We start from the raw sequence: 19,227 nt of genomic DNA, 5'->3' as shown, positions 1-19,227 counted from the left end.
TCCAAGAAAGCCTTCCTTTATTCCTCACCTCTCATTACACAAGATCTTTATCAGATGATCTCAGAAATTTGTCCAGAATTGGTCAGGGCCTGTCTCCTTCAGCGGATCGCCGAACCCGAATCCTGTGAGCTCGCTCGATTTCCATATTATGGCCTGTTATGTCGGGCGGACTCGGAAAGAGCCCGTCCAATATTTTGACCATATGTTGACCCTCTTTGGCCTCAGGAATTCCAACAAAATGGATGTTATTCTGCCGGCTACAGTTCTCCAAGTCCTCCAACTTTCCAAATCCACATGGTCGCTAGCAGATTATCAGATAATTCCCTCTCCGATGACTCCAGATAATCGTTCAGTTTCTCGACAAGAAAGTGGGGCTCTTGAAACCACCTCAGTGAATTTCGTCTCCATGGCCATGATCGATTGACATATTCCAGCAAGATCCTCCAAGTCAGCAACGACCTTTGTCAGTATTGCGGACATTTTCAACATTTCTCGTCTCAATTCCCACTTTCTGACCAAATCGACTCTTGGACTAAAAGCCTTTTAATGTCTCCAGAGGCCAAGGATTTTGAATTCTTTGACATATTGTCCCCCTAGAACAGTTATGGAACAGAGTGTATCAAATCTCACCTGTTTATGACATTAATAGTGTTACAACTAGCAAAGTGCGCAGAGCCCGCCGTTCACACATCCAAACCTCGTGAAAAAAAGTATTATTATAGTGAGTTATTTTATGTTTATATTCAACACTTTATTGTCTTGACTCACTTGTGTTGTCACTTTCCTTGTCACATTGATAATAATAAGTCCTAGTTACCTAAAGTCCTCTGCAAAAACACTTTTCAGCTCTACATGCTCATCCACAGCATGTATCTTATAAGGGATGATCCCAAAATGAATACCTTATTCAGAAAGGCACAAATAATGTCTTCAAAACAAATAACACATTCTACCAAATAATAGAAAACAATGTTAGTCTGATTATCCAACAAGCACAAGGATTAAGCAATATTTTAAATATACATATCTATATGCATACATGCATCTGTGTCTCACTCACTCCTCAAGCAGGTAGCAGGAAGTGTGATGTGAGGGAGGGGGTGAAGTGATTTCTTTCTTAAAAAAGCTAATGCAAGTCACTTATAAAGAACAAGTATGGACTGTTGTGTAGGGCTGTAAAATTAAGCAATATTTTGAATATCGCAGTGATTTAATGCACTTTTTATTTGGCCACTCGACTTCCTAAAGAGTGCATCATTAGACTAATTTCACAATCCTTCAGGGCTGCATCAAAATCGTGATATAGTCATATGTGATTATAAAACGGCAAAAGGTTAAAGCCCCATCCACATCCGGTTATATCCGAATAATGTTTTTTGCTATTGCAACAGATTCAGATGCAGATATATAGAAAATGGCATCACTGCACACCCCTATATAATACATTGATGCCTGATGACCATTAAATCATATAAAATGTTATGTACCTATGATACATTTTATGTACCTAATGTTGGGAACTCCATAAAAGGATTACTTCACCCAAAAATGAAAATTCCTTCATGATTCACTCACTTTTAAGCCCAGATGTGTATGTCTTTCCTTCTTCAGCAGAACTGAAATGAAGATTTTTATAAGCACATTTCAGCTGTGTTTGTCCATACAAGGAAAGTGAATGGGTGCCATCAGGCTGCTGGCTGTTTGATGGTCCAAAAGGCATATTTAGGCAGCATAAAAGTAATCCAGATGACTCCAGTCGCTCAATGAATGTCTTCTGAAGCAAATCGATAGGTTTGTGTTGGAAACAAATCCATAATTAAAAACATTTTTATCTTTAAAACGTTACTTCCGGTTGCTGTTTGAAATAATTGAAATCTGGCATGACGTTCGTTCCTCAGTTATAAACAAAGCATGCGCTTCCGACTTCTCGCATGAAAGCACCATCAGGCTTACATCACGTAACATCTCCGTGATGTGTCGACTGGTAGCAGGAAGCATTTTTAAAAAGTGAATAAAGTTTAACTTTTCTATTTATTTTTTTACACACACCTATCGATTTGCTTCAGAAGACATTCATTGATTGATTTGGTGAACCATTTCTTTAATACATTCTTCATATGTGTGTACTTTACATGAATGCATTTTCATAGGTTATTAATGTTTAATAAGTGTTATTAAGCATTTATTACATGTGAGGTACAGTAAAATGGCTCACTGTTTGGCAGGTATTGCACGAAAGTCACATTTTTATGCATGTTGTTATAACTGCATATAAACCCTTTATAATCCCTTAACAAAAAGACATTAATGTCAAGTGTTTCCAAATTGTAATTTTAGTTTGAACTATTCTTTTAATATAACCACTTAGCAGATTGCATCAAAATGACATAATCACTCCTTTTAATGTCTTTTGAATAAATTATTTTGCTGCTTTATGACATAAATCATGCGCCAGAGGATTTTATATATTTCTGATCACTATATGAATGTATACATTTATTTATAAAGCTTTTACAACATGTAAGTAAAAATGCATACTCTTTGGCAAGTATTTGGATAACAGTTATGTTTTTATTAATGTTGCTATAAACGCAAATAATGCTTTGTAATGCATTTTTAAATGACTAATTAGTTATTAACAAACACCTTTATAAACCCTTAACAAAGGGAACATTCATGTAAAGTGCTACCGTAAAAGTGAAATGAGATGAGAGTGAGTAAATTAGCAACATTCTCATTTTTACACAGTGGTAATACTCCACAAATGAAACTGTGCACAGTGCACTCATTCCTTCCACTCCAGATTTTCTGTTTGTGAAGGCTGAGACATTGACTCATTTCAGCAAACCGGCACACTACTTGACTTCCAGTAATAAGAGGGAATGGGAGCAGGAGTTGTGTTCCGTGCTGCCCCTCAAGAGACTATATAAAGGAGTGTGGATCGTTCTTATCTGCCTCCATTACTTTGTTTTCATTGCCCTTGTGTGGCGCGATCTGTCTGCGCGGGTTTTGTTCTGAAGGCCCCTGTGGAGGAAGGGTTTCAAGTCGGTAGAAAGCCAAGACTAATTTGAAAGATTCATGAGAGTGTGTGACTGAGTGTGTGCATATTTAAGTCGGTATGTCTTTTAATTTCTCCATTGTTTCTGTTGCTAATTCTTTTTAATTGTTCTGTTTCAGCACCAGCGTTTGATTATGAAGACATGCCCTCTCCTCTGAGTGAATCAGAGAGCACTATCACTGTACTGCTGCGTCCAGCCCTGGGGAGAGGAGCGCCTGTTAGGTAACGCATCCCACATACATCCATCAACTACATCAATCAATGAGATGTAAGCTGAAGATTACACTTTAACTGTATTATCACTGTGTTTCTCTGTCCCCCAAGTAATACTGCATACAAAAATGTAAATTCTGTCATCGTTTACCCACCTGACTTTTTCTTCCATGGAACACAAAAGGAAAAACTACGTAGCATGTCTGAGCTGCTCTTTAACATACTATGAAAATGGACAGTGTATCACACTATTGAGCTCTAAACATGGCAAAAAGCTAAAATTGCAACTTTTATTAGCTGGAAATCTGTCCCTAAGCAAAATGCAGTAACTACACATTTTGTCAAAATTGAGCTATGGCTGATATCGGGTAATTTAGGCTGTGATCTGTGCTGTGACAGACAGGTTTGGCTTAACTATGCTAAGATTCACAGAAAACAAGAATGTGAAAATTGTAATTGAAATAATCAAAAATAAAAATCCACTGTGACGCACGGCCTCAGGTGGTTTATATTGATTTAATAAAGCACTATAAAGACACCAATGCTCAATAAATTATTATATTTAATTGCAGTAATTGTAATTACATTTCTTGTTGTAAGTAATGGGTCAATGACATGATGCAATTTTTTTGTCATACATGACAACATGTAATTCATTCAAAACAATGATTTGAATACACCTCTACTATGAAGAACTTTTGAAGAGCTCAAAGTAATAAAAAAAAAAAAAAAAAGGCTTAAAGTAAAAATGGCCTGTGGTGTAACCGTCCGGAGACAGTAAAAGAAGAAATCAAAGTCTTGTTAAAAATGAAATTCTTGAAAAAATAAAATAGTGGCATGAGTAATGCAGAATTAGCTTTCTTAAAATGTTTTATAAAAACACAAATTGTAAATAAAATTAATATTTGAAAAACTTGTCATCTGAAATTTTGTCATTTGAAATCAAAGTCATGTGGTGTAAACAACATGTACTGTAGGTTGACATTGTGCTGTCATGTGACATGAAAATAAATAAATAAATAAAAAGATCCCTTTGGAACCTCATGAATATGTGTGAAGTTTAAAAACAATCTGATATTTTGAACTTTTAAAATATTTTTTCTAGTCATTTGGTGTCACCTTGAGAAACTTCTTAATATTCTTGACTAAAAAAATGCATGATAGTTTTACCTTGAGAATTATATTTTAAATCTTTTATTAAATTCATGAATTTGTCTGTTTATTCTTATGTATTCAAAGTACAAGGAAATTATTTTAATACCTTTATATGACGGTTACACCACATGACATTTTTTAAGTAATGTCATAACATTTTTGTAGAAAATGCCATAAATGTATTTAAAAAAAATGTATTACCAAATTGGACATAAAGATTTAAATTTCTACGAACACATGCGTGGAAGTTGTATTTTGGCTTGGCTGTAGGCTATGCATAATTTCATTTAATTTAAACCGACTGATCTCAGATCAGAAGATTCTGTGCTGTCAGTAAAGGGTTAAACCTTTGACACACGAGTCATGTGACCAAACAACATGGCGCTGATCACAGCTGAGTTTGTCTTTAGGAGAAACTGCAACAAAACTACATCTGGTAAGAAACCTCATTACATTTTTACATTGAAACCTGTTTGAGTCAAAAGAATAGTCTCTTATTCATCCGCTATGCCATTTCTAAAAGTTGAGCGATTTATCACGAAATGCCTCGCTGCAAAACACAATGTACACTAATGCATACTTTAACACATTTTTGCCTTCGAAATCATGAGAATGAATGGGTTCATCCAAATGCTGAAAAATGTTGCTTTCAGAGGTTTATATGGAGCTAGGAAGAAAATAAGGTGTATATCGTTTTGAGATCAGTGCAGACATTCAGCACACTGGAGGTTAAGTCATTCACTAAATAGGGAGCATCCTATAGTTTTCCTATGCAGCTTAGTACATTCACTCCTAAAATCTGATCAAAAGTTCTGTTTCAGGCTGCAGATGATGTTTGGAACACTCAACATGTTTGGCAGACATGTGAAAATGATAATCAGTACATAAATTCAGAAATAATAATGTGTATATGTATATATATACACAATATATATATATATATATATATATATATATATATATATATATATATATATATATATATATATATATATATATATATATATATATATATATATTATTATTATTATTATTATTATTATTATTTTACGTGGTTGGCAGTGATTGGATGATGCTGGACATTACTTTGAATCGGAATTATTTATGCTAATTTCTGATGTAATGTCTGTAACGTCTCAAAAACATGAATAATCAGCACTCCTGGAAACATAAAAAACAATTACATTTTTTTTAGAAAATAATAATAAAAATCTGACTTTCAATAGTTTGGAAGTATATAAAACGTCGCAACTTAGTCCTGCTGTCCACATATGTGGACATACATTTTTAGCAAAACAATTTTCTCTAGAAACTTCTATAATTTCATAATTATTAGGTGCTACCAGTTAAAATCAAAAAAGGGAATGAAAATGCACACAGCGGTCACGCTCGTGTCTCAGGAGGCTAAGATTGCCTGGCAATATTGCACAATTATATAAACTCATCTGATGTGTGGTGACAGTTGTGCGTATAACAGCTGTTTTAGAACAGAATTGATTGCTTTGGTACAGATGAGTGAGTTAAAGGCCTTTCTTTCTTTTCTTTTTTTTTTTTTTGCAGCTCGTATCATGTGGTTGTGGTGGAGGAAGATGGCTCCAGACAGGTAAGGAGGAGGGAGTTGGGTCACATGGAGTGTTTCCCTGCTCCATCCTCTCATGCAGATGCTCAAGTGGGAGGTGGAGGAGCAAGTGGTGCACCTCCTCATTACTACACCGCTGAACTCCCGCCCAGCAGCTTACCTGAGGCCACACCCTTCACCGTCGGTGACAACCACACCTACAATGGTTACTGGAACACTCCTCTGGACCCCAGCAAGAGCTACCTCATCTACTTTCAGGCCTCCAGTAACTTCAGAGGGGTGAGCAAACACAACTATCCAATAAATCCCTGTCCCCTTGTGACATTGTTTTACTTGGGTTCCACTTAATATTAGGTGTCTTAAACCCTTAAACTCTGCATCAGCAGGGCCACAAATGTGTAATAAGTTTATGACTTAAATGTCCCTTGATACATAGAGTAAATATCCATAAGTGGTACCATTTGAAAGCTTAGATTTATTTACATTTTCATAGAAATGCATCACTATTGCATTTATCTTACATATAATGTCAAGATATGACCTGCAACACAGGACGTTTTCGGGTGAGCGCCACCCTGTGGTAATGATGTGGAAATATGAATTTGAAAATAATAGATTTTCAAATACCATTAAAACAGACAAGTCATATATTAAATGAAAGCTATTTATTTTTATTTTAGTTTATATTGTTGCCATAACACCATAGTTCGAATGATTATCAAAAGAACCACAAAGTGAAATATGATCTCTTTAAGACAAGAAAGACAAACATCTAATGTCTACTCCAATTACTGCTCCTGTAAGCCTCAAGTTGCCACAAATTGCCACAAATTATACATTATCTTTTAACTTAGGCTGTTTTCTTGAAAATGAGCCAGTTTTAATTGTCTGTGAGCTTGCTTGATTAAATAATTAAGTGTTATGTCCAGAACAACATATGCAGTCCAGCAGAAAAGGCATGATAAACAAATCAATGTCAGAATATGTTCTTGACTAACTATTATGAAATAGTATATGTCGTAGCAAAGATGAGCATCTTAGCTTTGCAAGTACACCTAGATGAATTTACTAGTCCACTCAGAGGCCGAGATATTTGACAAAACTTTGTGGAAGGTGTGTGGGTTCACAAAATAGACTGAATGTCTATGGACGAGCACATGATTTATTGTGCTCAGCTGCGTTACACCTCGTCTTAACCAGACGTGACACGAAAAGATTCCAGCCAAAAGCAATCTGTCTGTCCACGCTAGACGCGACACGACACCGCAATATCCATACACTAAAATGAGGATAATTACAATAAAATGTAGAAATCTGGAACAGATGGAACAGTCTGTTTATTGAACGCAAATCATTTTCGCACTGAAGCTGCAAATGGGCATACACTAGCCAAATGTTAGCCAAAATAAAGTTGGTCTGAATGCTGTGAAATGTTGACTTTAATACACTGTTATGAGAATAATTTTAGACCCATTTGTTGACTTGCCTGCCTGGTGTGACGTAACAGAAATAGAAAGCATTTTTAAAATAGAATGCCTGTCACTGTCGCAGCTGGTCAGTACAAAAACTGTTTAACATAGAAAAATATCATTTATCGCGTGTCGCAGCATCTGGTTCGGACACAGTGTTAGATTGCCAACTGCATTTAGGATCTGTATATTATAATGGAAGGTGTTAGAATAATAAACAAAGAATTGTACTTGCAGCCATCCACTTTTGCAAAAAGAGCCTGAATCACGTACTCAAAGACTGGGGAAAAAAAACTTAAACTTTGTTTAAAGTTTGGCCAAAACACTTTTCACTGCATATCAGAATTATAGAGCGTGACAGCCATGTATAATGGATAAACAGAAGCATAATCCATCTCATCATTTGACTGCCTTGCTTTTAAACCTGACCCCAAGGACTACCAAATTGGCACGATATACTGGCACAATACTACACCCATTCAAACTCAATGTTGGTGGGATGTCCATCACCAGCACCTTAAAGTTTCTACCCATCAATCCATGTTCATCACAATGGCCGATGCTTCATAACTGCTGACTATCAACACATTCAGGGGTGCATGCAGTCAACTGAGGAATTGTAGACACTATTTCCACTTCTCTAGTAGTGATCACGTGTAATAACCATTTAGGCTCAATTGCCTCTTTGACAAAATCCATTTACTTTAAACCTCTCAGTCTGTGACCAGACTTTGTGATGTGCGGTAAGTGAGGACCCAAAAGCGTTATAACAAAAAGCAGTCTTTAATGAAAGTTTGTAATTAGATCACAACAGAACACAAAGTCTTCTCCTTGAGAGGCGAAAGGTAAACATAAACAACCAGACCTCTAGCAGCGAGGGGCGAACTGAATAGAACACAAATCCAGGTTGTTAACGGAGAGAGGGGTGCAGAGGAGCGGAAACAAATACGGGACAGGACTGGACAGCGACAATTCTGGCTGTGGATAGTAACAGCGTGTAGCGTTCTCAAGTGAGACTCAGACAATGAAGGCAGAGAAAGCAGGGAAAGAAGTAGAGCGCTAATCAGCGGGGAAAACTGAATCACGTGGGAAGGAAATTGACGAAGAATTAAGGGGAGACGAGAGACAGCTGGGGAGCGAGGGAAAAGGAGAGAAGTAACAAAAGAGAGCAAATAGATGGCATAAGAGTAGAAGGAAAGAACAAGAGCAAAACATATGATGATACGACATGACAGTACCCCCCCCCCTCCTCAGCGAGCGTCTCCTGGTGCTCTCGAGGAGGAAACCTGGCGGTTCCGGAGGAAATCATCAATCAGCGAACGGTCCAGAACCCAACTTCTCTCCTCGGGACCGTATCCCTCCCAATAGACCAGAAACTGATGACCACGGCCCCGGGGATGCATGTCTAGAATCTTGCGGACCCTGTAGATGGGGACGCCCTCAACGTGAACGGGGGGGGGGAAGAGGGACGAGTGGGAGCGCGGGCAGAGGGCTTGACACAGGAGACGTGGAAAACCGGGTGAACACGGCGAAGATAGCGGGGGAGAAGAAGTCGTACCACAACGGGGTTAATGACCTGAGAAATTCGGAACGGGCCGATGAAGCATGGGGTCAGTTTACGAGGGGCGGACCTAAGGGGAAGGTTGAGGGTGGAGAGCCACACCCTTTGACCGCGGCAGTATCTGGGACTCTTGGATCTACGCTTATTAGCAGCCTTAACTGTCTGGGCTCTAAAGCGGCGCAGGGCTGAACTAACACGCCGCCAAGTGCATTCGCTGTACGAAAGCTTGAGTGGAGGGGACGCTGGCGTCGGCGAGTTGCGACGTGAACAGCGGAGGTTGATAACCAAGGCAACACTGAAAGGGGGACAGACCGGTAGCAGACGACGGAAGGGAGTTATGGGCGTATTCGGCCCAGGGGAGGTGCTCAGCCCAGGACGCGGGGTTGCGGAAGGAGAGGCTGCGCAGAATGCGGCCAACAGTCTGATTGGCCCGTTCGGCTTGACCGTTAGACTGAGGATGGATGCCGGACGAGAGACTGACGGATGCCCCAATCAAGCGACAAAACTCTCTCCAAAATAGAGACATGAACTGCGGACCTCTGTCTGAGACGATGTCGGACGGGAGACCGTGAATGCGAAAAACATTTTCGACAACAATCTGTGCCGTCTCCTTGGCGGAGGGGAGTTTAGCGAGGGGAATGAAATGGGCCGCCTTGGAGAAACGATCAATAACCGTGAGAATAACAGTCTTACCAGCCGACGAAGGAAGACCAGTGATGAAGTCTAGGGCAATATGGGACCACGGTCGCGAGGGGATGGGAAGTGGTCTCAGGAGACCCGCCGGAGGGGAGTAACCGGACTTAGTCTGAGCGCAGATGGAGCAAGCTGCTATGAAACGCCGCGTATCACGCTCTGGAGTGGGCCACCAAAAGCGCTGGCGAATGGACGCGAGCGTGCCCCGGACGCCGGGGTGGCCTGCCAACTTGGCCGAGTGGGCCCACTGAAGAACGGCTAGGCGAGTGGAGGTAGGAACGAAAAGGAGATGTTTAGGACAGTTACGCGGAGAAAGAGTGTTACCAAGCGCCCGTTTAACCCGTCTCTCGATTCCCCATACCGCCGCCCCGATGACGCAACCCTTAGGGAGGATCTCCTTTGAGTCCGTGGGGACCGAGGAAGGAAAGAGGCACGACAGGGCATCAGGCTTGATGTTCTTAGAGCCCGGAGGGTAGGAGATAACAAACTTGAATCGCGTGAAAAATAGAGCCCAGCGAGCCTGGCGCGCATTAAGACGTTTAGCGGAACGAATGTACTCTAAATTTCTATGGTCCGTCCAAACGATAAATGGAACGGTCGCCCCCTCCAACCATTGTCGCCATTCGCCTAAAGCGAGGCGGATGGCGAGCAACTCACGGTTCCCCACATTGTAATTACGTTCGGACGGAGACAGGCGATGGGAAAAGAACGCGCAAGGGTGGACCTTGTTGTCAGCAGCGGAACGCTGGGAGAGAATGGCTCCCACGCCTACTTCGGACGCGTCTACCTCGACGATGAACTGTCTAGACAAATCCGGGGTAAGAAGGATGGGCGCGGACGTAAAACGGCTCTTAAGGAGGTCAAAAGCCCTCTGGGCCGAGACGGACCAATTAAAGCGCGTCTTGACGGACGTGAGGGCGGTCGGGGGGAAGCCACCTGACTGAAATTGCGGATAAAGCGTCGGTAAAAATTGGCAAAACCGAGAAAGCGCTGCAGCTCGACGCGTGACTTAGGAGTGGGCCAGTCAAGCGCGGCTTGGACCTTGGCGGAATCCATCTCAATACCCGCGGCGGAAATGACAGAGCCAAGAAAAACTACTGAAGGGGCATGGAAGGTGCACTTCTCTGCCTTAACGTAGAGGCGATTCTCCAATAAACGTTGAAGGACGCAGCGAACATGCAGGACATGAATTTGGAGTGACGGTGAAAAAATCAAAATATCGTCGAGATAAACGAAAACAAAAATGTTCAGCATGTCTCTTAGGACGTCGTTGATGAGCGCCTGAAAGACAGCTGGGGCGTTGACAAGGCCGAACGGAAGGACCCGATATTCAAAGTGCCCTAACGGGGTATTAAATGCGGTCTTCCACTCGTCCCCCTCCCTAATGCGCACGAGATGGTTAGCGTTACGCAGATCCAATTTAGTAAAATATCTGGCTCCCTGCAAGATCTCGAAGGCTGAAGACATCAGATGGAGCGGGTAACGATTCTTAACTGTAACGTCATTCAGCCCTCGATAATCAATGCATGGCCGAAGAGAGCCGTCCTTTTTCTTAACAAAAAAAACCCCGCCCCGGCGGGAGAAGAGGAGGGGACTATGGTACCGGCGTCAAGCGAGGTGGATAAATAATCCTCAAGGGCTAGGCGCTCGGGAACCGACAGAGAGTAAAGTCTACCGCGGGGGGGAGTGGCTCCTGGGAGGAGCTCGATCTTACAATCATATGAGCGGTGCGGAGGGAGGGAAGCAGCTCAGGAACGACAGAACACCGCTCGCAAATCGTGATAGTCGTCCGGCACACCAGTCAAATCACCAGGCTCCTCCTGAGAGAGAGAGACAGAGCAGATGGGGGAATAGCAGACGTTAAACATTTCACATAACAAGAGACATTCCAAGAGAGGATGGTGTTCTTAGACCAATTAATGGAGGGGTTATGTTGAACTAGCCAAGGGTGGCCTAAAACAATAGGAGCAAACGGTGACTGAAAAATAAAAAAGGAAATGGTCTCGCTGTGATTACCAGAGACAGTGAGGGTCAAGGGTAGCGTCTCACGCTGAATCCCGGGGAGGGGACTACCGTCCAGGGCAAACAGGGCCGAGGGCTCCCTTAAATCAGAAAGGGGAATGCTGTGCTCTCGAGCCCAAGTCTCGTCCATAAAACAGCCCTTTGCCCCAGAGTCAATCAGAGCCTTGCTGGAAGCGGAAGAGCCGGTCCAACGGAGGTGGACAGGGAATATGGAACAGGACCTTGAAGGAGAGGCCAGGGTCGTTGCGCTCACCAGTCGCTCTCCAATCACTGGTGAGCTCTGGCTTTTACCGGACAGGATGTGACAAGATGAGTAGCAGCGCCGCAGTAAAGACAGAGGCGATGGTTAATTCCTCGCTCCTTCTCTGTAGCCGAGATGCGGATGCCCCCTAACCGCATGGGCTCTGACGGCGCGGCGAAGGAGGAGGATGGTAGAGCAGTGGAAAAAGGGGCTGAGAGAGAAGCAGAATCAGCCTTACGGGTCCGGCGGTGAAGGTCGATTCCTTTCTCGATGCAGATGGCGAGTTCAATCGCGGAATCCACTCGAGTGGGAACCTCACGGGAGAGAATCTCGTCCTTGACCTCCGCGCAGAGACCCTCCAGAAAGCGGGCGAGCAAGGCAGGCTCGTTCCAGTCACAAGAGGCGGCGAGAGTCCGGAACTCGATGGAATAATCCGTGATGGACCGCTTACCCTGACGTAGTGAGGACAGGACTCGGGAGGCCTCTTCGCCGAACACGGAACGGTCAAAAACCCGGATCATCTCCCTCCTGAAGTCTTGATAGTGGTTAATGCAGTCAGCCTCCGCCTCCCAGATGGTCGTGCCCCACTCACGAGCCCGTCCGGAGAGGAGAGAAAGCACGTATGCGACGTGGGCCCTGCTCAAGGAGTAGGTGGTGGGCTGGAGCGAGAAAACAACATCGCATTGAGTCAGAAAAGCGCGGCACTCCGTGGGCTCACCAGCATAGCAGGGCGGGTTGTTGATCCTGGGCTCAGGGGGCCCGGAAGACCTGGAAGCGGCCGAAGAGTCGAGGCGAAGAGTATGGAGTTGACCGGTGAGGTCGGCGACCTGAGCAGCCAGGGCCTCAATGGCATGTCGGGCAGCAGATAACTCCCCCTCGTGTCCGCCTAACATTGCCCCGTGGAGCTTGACAGCCGGCAGAAGAGGACTCGGGATCGCTGGGTCCATTTCTGGTCTGAGTCTTCTGATGTGCAGTAAGTGAGGACCCAAAAGCGATATAACAAAAAGCAGTCTTTAATGAAAGTTCGTAATTAGATCACAACAGAACACAAAGTCTTCTCCTTGAGAGGCGAAAGGTAAACATAAACAACCAGACCTCTAGCAGCGAAGGGCGAACTGAATAGAACACAAATCCAGGTTGTTAACGGAGGACAGCGACAATTCTGGCTGTGGATAGTAACAGCGTGTAGCGTTCTCAAGTGAGACTCAGACAATGAAGGCAGAGAAAGCAGGGAAAGAAGTAGAGCGCTAATCAGTGGGGAAAACAGAATCAGGTGGGAAGGAAATTGACAAAGAATTAAGGGGAGACGAGAGACAGCTGGGGAGCGAGGGAAAAGGAGAGAAGTAACAAAAGAGAGCCAATAGATGGCATAAGAGTAGAAGGAAAGAACAAGAGCAAAACATATGATGATACGACATGACACTTTGCTTAAGTATTTGCTTTTTCTTGGTTAGTTGTGTCTACATCAGTCTTTGTTTCCTCAGTTTATTTAAAAAAAAAAAGCTTCAATAGTAGAATGGGTCATCTTCTCTTTCTTTCACGTATATTCAACTCTCAAACTCGTCCCGGGGCAACAAATAATTTCCTCTTCAAACGATCAGCTCTTATAGACACTGGACACAGTGATAGTTCTGCGTTACTTTTATATTTGTCAGACAATTTTTCATTTGATTTTCTTACTTGAGACATTATCACAAGAGCTATGAAATAAAAGTTAGTAAAATAAGAAGCAATTTCCATCAAGTTATCAATCTAAGTTGCCAAAGTTTCTAAAACGGTTAAACAATTTTTAGGAATCCATCATTAGAGATAATGTACACCATGACACAGTAATCAGGATGATCTTGTATCAATCAACGGGTTAAAGTTACGTTATTACATGGCTCTCTGGAAGACTTGATTTTGAATTGGTCAATTGTGCCATCCAGCAGTCAGATATTTCTGAATAATGACCGCACATCTAGGGGTTAAAGTGATATCAGACCAATCATCCAGGTATTACGAGTCATGTTCTCTAGACATCCCTCTGCGATCTCTACAGGCAAGCTAATAAAATAATTTAAACTCATATCAATATTTCATGACCATTCATTTATATTTTTGGCAAGTAGTCATGTTATAAGCTGGATGATGAGCATTGAGACATTTTCACAATAAAAACACCAAGAGAACTCAAAACAGATTTAAGCATTTCTGGAGACTTTGGTCTATTTCTTTTCACGTTATACAACTCAAGTCAATGTTTCAAGTCCATTTAATTATATATTTGGTAAGTAGCTGTGTAAAAATAAGCAGGATATTGTACGGTCAGCTAGTTATTTTCGCAAAAAGGATACATGAGCCCTACTATCTGTTTCGGGGTTTATTTTACAATTATGACTGTACATTATCCTTTTCTTAATAACGAGCTGATTGTATATTATTATACAATTTAGCATTATTATGAGAAATATTTCACAACACTGCAAAAATTATTTTCTAACGTTTAATTTTTAAGTAATTTTTGTTTTGTTTTTCAGTAAAAATATCAAAGCATTGTTAAAGTTAGAAGCAAAATGACATCTTGCTTTCAGAGAAATCAAAAAAAAATTTGTAACAAACAAGAAAAGACTGCCAATGGGGTTAGAAAAAAAATACAATTCAAAGGGAAAACAAGTTTATTTTTCTTACCCCATTGGCAAATATATTTGTCTTGTTTTGTGCTTGAACCCCACCAAATTATGTTGGATTTCTCTGAAAACAAGTCTTAATATCTTGTGCCATTCATCTTCTTGAGTAATTTTTCAAGTAATTGTTTTCGAAAAGACAAATATACTTGGTAAAATATTTTTTGCAGTGTAGAGAATGATTGACCAATCAGATTCAAGTACTTACTTCAGAGACCTTGGTAATAATGGAGACTTGTGTCTCTGCAAAACAAAAATGGGCGTTTCCCAATCAGTGTGCATTTTCATACTGGGATTAGCCTACTACATTGAGATTCTCTACTTTATTTTGCATAGTTGAGAAACACCCATACTGGTTTAAAAATGCCCACTGAATTCTTCATTGAGATTCCCTACTTTCATTGGATAGTTGAAAAACGCATGTCCTGGTTTAAACTAGATAGACTGGGATAGATAGACTGGTCCGATGAGTCCCGTTTTTTGTGCTGTTTACCTGGGAAAGTGATGGGATGCACTGTGGGAAGTCGGTGGAGGGGCTGTTATTCTCTGGGTAATGTTCTGCTGGGAAACCCTGGGTCCGGCCATTTATTTGAACGTCAATTTGACACGTGCCACCTACCTAAATATTGTTGCAGACCAGGTACACCTCTTCATGGCAATGATATTCCCTGATGGCAGTGCATGAACAGGAACATAATGAAAAGATCAAGGTGTTGCCCTGGCTTCGAAATTCCCCAGATCTCAATCCAATTGAGCACCCGTGGGATGTGCTGGACCAACAAGTCTCCACTGTGGCTTCAACCTTGCAACTTACAGGACTTGAGGGATCTGCTTCTAATGTCTTTTGTTCCAGATAACACAGGATACCTTCAAAGGTCTTTTAATGTCCATGCCTTGGTGGGTCGGTGCTGTTTTGGCACACGTAGGATCAACAGCTTATTAGGCAGGTGCTCATAATTTTTTGGCTTATCGGTGTTTTAGCCATTTTTGAAAGCTATTTAAGCACATGAATCGTTAAATAAATCTTTTTCTGTTAAGGTACTGGTTATTACTTGTTGTGGTGTTTGGGTTTGATGTATTTGTGTGCTGTGCAGCAATCCAGATAGCGGTACATGAGAGTTTCTATAAAGAGTACAAATTAGATGAGCATCAGTTGTCATTTTAATGAGGCCTATAGAGTCACAGTCTGTCTCATTGTCACAGAAATGACTCCTTAGTGTCCTTACGGTACAAATGTGAGGCTATTAATTAAGACCACAAAACAAACACACTCACTTTTGACTCATGTTCATTCACTCAATTCAGACTGGCTGTCTCACCTTACAAATAAAACAAAGTGTCGTTTCTATTTAATAGGAATTTGCAGAAAATCTCTTTAGTGGGCTGTAATGAATGCATAATAGGTCCTAAACATCAACATTTACCTCTCAATGTCTGCCACTCGCTGTTCAGAGTGAGTTTATCGTAGCACAAAATGAGTCAAACTCATTCAGATTATTTTTTACTTGACTCACACACATTTCCATCTCAATCAGTATGAATAAATTGTTTTAACATGAGCCACACTGAATGCTTGGCTGATGCTTATTATTTTGACAATTATTCCTGATAATTAGGTGCATGTTTATGGATTGCTCTATTAGACTTGGCCTGAATTTAAAGCATAATTACTCTGACGCAGAGCAATGTGCTTGAAAACACTCAGAACACTTAACAACCACATAGCAACACCCTAGCAACCACCCACATCCATCCTTCTTCAACCGCTTATCCAAAGTCGGGTCGCGGGGGTAGCAGCTCCAGCAGCGGGTCCCAAACTTCCCTATCCCGAGCCACATTAACCAGCTCTGAGATGTAATCTCTCCACCTAGTCCTGGGTCTTCCCTAAGCCTCCTCCCAGCTGGGCCTGCCTGAAACACCTCCCTAGGGAGGTGGCCAGGGGACCCAGCCTTCATGACCATAGGTGAGGGTAGGAACAAAAATTGACCGGTAGATCGAGAGCTTTGCCTTTCTGCTCAGCTCTCTTTTTGTGAAAATGGTGTGATAGAGCGTGTGCAATACTGCCCCCGTTGCCCCGATTCTCCTTCATTGTCCCCTCACTCGTGAACAAGACCCCGAGGTACTTGAACTCCTTCACTTGGGGCAATACCTCCTTCCCTACCCAGAGTACGCGCTCCATCGGTTTCCTGCTGAGAACCATGGCCTCAGATTTAGAGGTGCTAATCTTCATCCCATCCGCTTCACACTCGACTGCCAAGCGATCCAGTGAGAGCTGAAGGTCACGGACCGATGATGACATGAAGACTACATCATCTGCAAAAAGCAGATCACCAGCCCACCGAACCGCACACCTTCCCCACCCCGACTACACCTCGATGTCCTGTCCATGAATATCACAAACAGGATTGGTGACAAAGCGCAGCCTTGGCGGAGACCAACCCCTACATGGAACGAACTCGACTTCGTGCTGAGGACCCAGACACAGCTCTCGCTTTGGACGTACAGGGATTGGATCGCCCTAAAAAGGGACCCCCCCCCACCCCATACTCCCACAGCACCTCTCACAGTCTCTCCCAGGGGACCCGGTCATATGCCTTCTCCAGATCCACAAAACACATGTAGATTGGCATACTCCCAGGCCCCCTCCAGGAGTATCCACTCCTTGAAAGTAAAGATTTGGTCCATCGCTCCACGGCCAGGATGGAACCCGCATTGTTCCTCTTCAATCCGAGGTTCGACAATCGGCTGAACCCTCCTCTCCAGCACCTTGGAGTAAACTTTACCAGGGAGGCTGAGAAGTGTGAAACCCCTGTAGTTGGCACACACTCTCTGATCCCCCTTTTTGAAGAAGGGAACCACCACCCCGTTCTGCCACTCCTTAGGCACTGAGGACACCCAGACTTCCACGCAATGTTTAAGAGGCGCCCACAACACCCTTTTTTTAGTGCAATACAATGCACTAAAACCACTCTAGGTACAAACTGTATAGCAATGCACACATTGTGAGTTTTGCAGGGGTGTGTACCACTTATTTTCATCAGAAAATATAAAAGTCTAGTTATAAATGATAAATCCAATGGCTGTTCACGACTCCCATTCATCATCACACATAACATTCAAGTCACATTTGTGGGTGTTACACGCCGATATATTTTCATTTGGACTATTGACCATATTGAATGGTGGTGCATCATTGGCATTACCAGCTTTTAAAGCCCCTTATTAACCAATATGGAGCATGACCTGCATATCATATAATCTTACAGCAGTTTATTACCCTGCTACCATTCAATCCATCCCCAGAAGCCCCCTCCAGAGCCCCACAAACCCGACATAGGGCAGTGAGACATGTGTTTTAATGATATGTTAGAATATAGTGGTACATGTCACCCTGCCCTTGTGAAAGATGAGCGAGGGAGGAAAAGGCAACTTGAAGCTGATTTTCAATTAAAAAGGCAATTTAACAGCTGTTTGGGGAAAAGGGTCTTGACTCTAATCTAGGTGGATGCATTTGCATAATTGCTCCATAAAGCCACAATTTGCATCTGTAAATCTTAATCTGATCATATCTCTCTATCACTGACTCCAGTGTGTGTGTGTGTGTGTGTGTGTGTGTGTGTGTGTGTGTGTGTGTGTGTGTGTGTGTGTGTGTGTGTGTGTGTGTGCAGATGAATGGGGGTGGACTGGACTCATAGGCCACGTCTACACTAATACGTTTTCAGTTTCTTCATTTCATCTTTTTCAAAAGTATGTGGTACTAGAAAGTGTTTCCAAAAGTGTCTGTTTTTCAGTGGTGTAAAATGAGTTTCAGTGTGGATAAGTGGGGTAAACATTGCAAAATCAATGCGTTTTCAAGCGAAAGTATATTGGCGTGGACATGGCCTTAGACTCAAAATACAGTCATATATTTGTAAAGCGTGAGCCACACTCATGCACCAATGCTTTGGTGCGGCTTCTCCTTTAAGACTTGACAATAAATGGCCACTGTTATGATTGGCTCTCTGATCTTATTTGACCTGCTCTCTCTCCTTGCCATCTCACTTCTCAATGCTTCAGGGTGCAAACTTGACAATGTGAAGGAAGTAGAGAATGAGTCATTTTGGCAGCTTGGTTTCAACAAATGCTGAGGAAGTTTTGAGTTCTGAAACATACAGTATGTTTTTATAGTACAATGAACTCTTATATGTAAAAAAAATTAAATAGAGAAAAATGTTATTCCTCATGCCATTACCCCATTAATGGTTATAATTGGAATTGCATTGGTTTTATTGGAAACTATAATGGTCCCTGTGGATGTGCAGAGAAAGATAGTAAAGAAGTAAAATCAAAAGATAAATACAGTAAAAATGTATTGTGAAGAAAAATTTAAATTAATAGCTTAATAGATGTGACAAGGAGGAGGGCACATGCCCCGGCCCTGAATCGGGTTAACTAGCCAGGAGGGGGATAAATACGATCCGGAGATGCCATTTCGTGAGAGAGAGACAGTGAAAGAGAGAGAGAGAGACACGTGGCCGCTCTGTGTGTGTGTGTAAGTGTGTGCAAGTGTGTGTGTGTGTGTATATGTGTG

At 42.3% G+C, this 19,227-nt stretch overlaps 1 protein-coding gene across 1 annotated transcript in view; it reads left to right on the top strand.

Annotated features, from left to right (window-relative positions):
• LOC127619505 (receptor-type tyrosine-protein phosphatase U-like) overlaps window positions 1-19,227 on the top strand; it is a 432,480-nt gene that overhangs the window by 269,823 nt on the left and 143,430 nt on the right. The window contains exons 11-12 of the mRNA XM_052092344.1: window positions 3,178-3,280; window positions 5,987-6,284. Coding sequence (XP_051948304.1) covers window positions 3,178-3,280; window positions 5,987-6,284 — 401 coding nt within the window. The remainder of the gene's footprint in view (window positions 1-3,177; window positions 3,281-5,986; window positions 6,285-19,227) is intronic.

Source organism: Xyrauchen texanus, chromosome 26 (genome assembly GCF_025860055.1).
Source record: "Xyrauchen texanus isolate HMW12.3.18 chromosome 26, RBS_HiC_50CHRs, whole genome shotgun sequence".
Lineage (NCBI taxonomy): Eukaryota > Metazoa > Chordata > Actinopteri > Cypriniformes > Catostomidae > Xyrauchen > Xyrauchen texanus.
The sequence above is the reverse complement of the archived record's forward strand: the minus strand, read 5'-3'. Positions and strand labels throughout refer to the sequence as shown.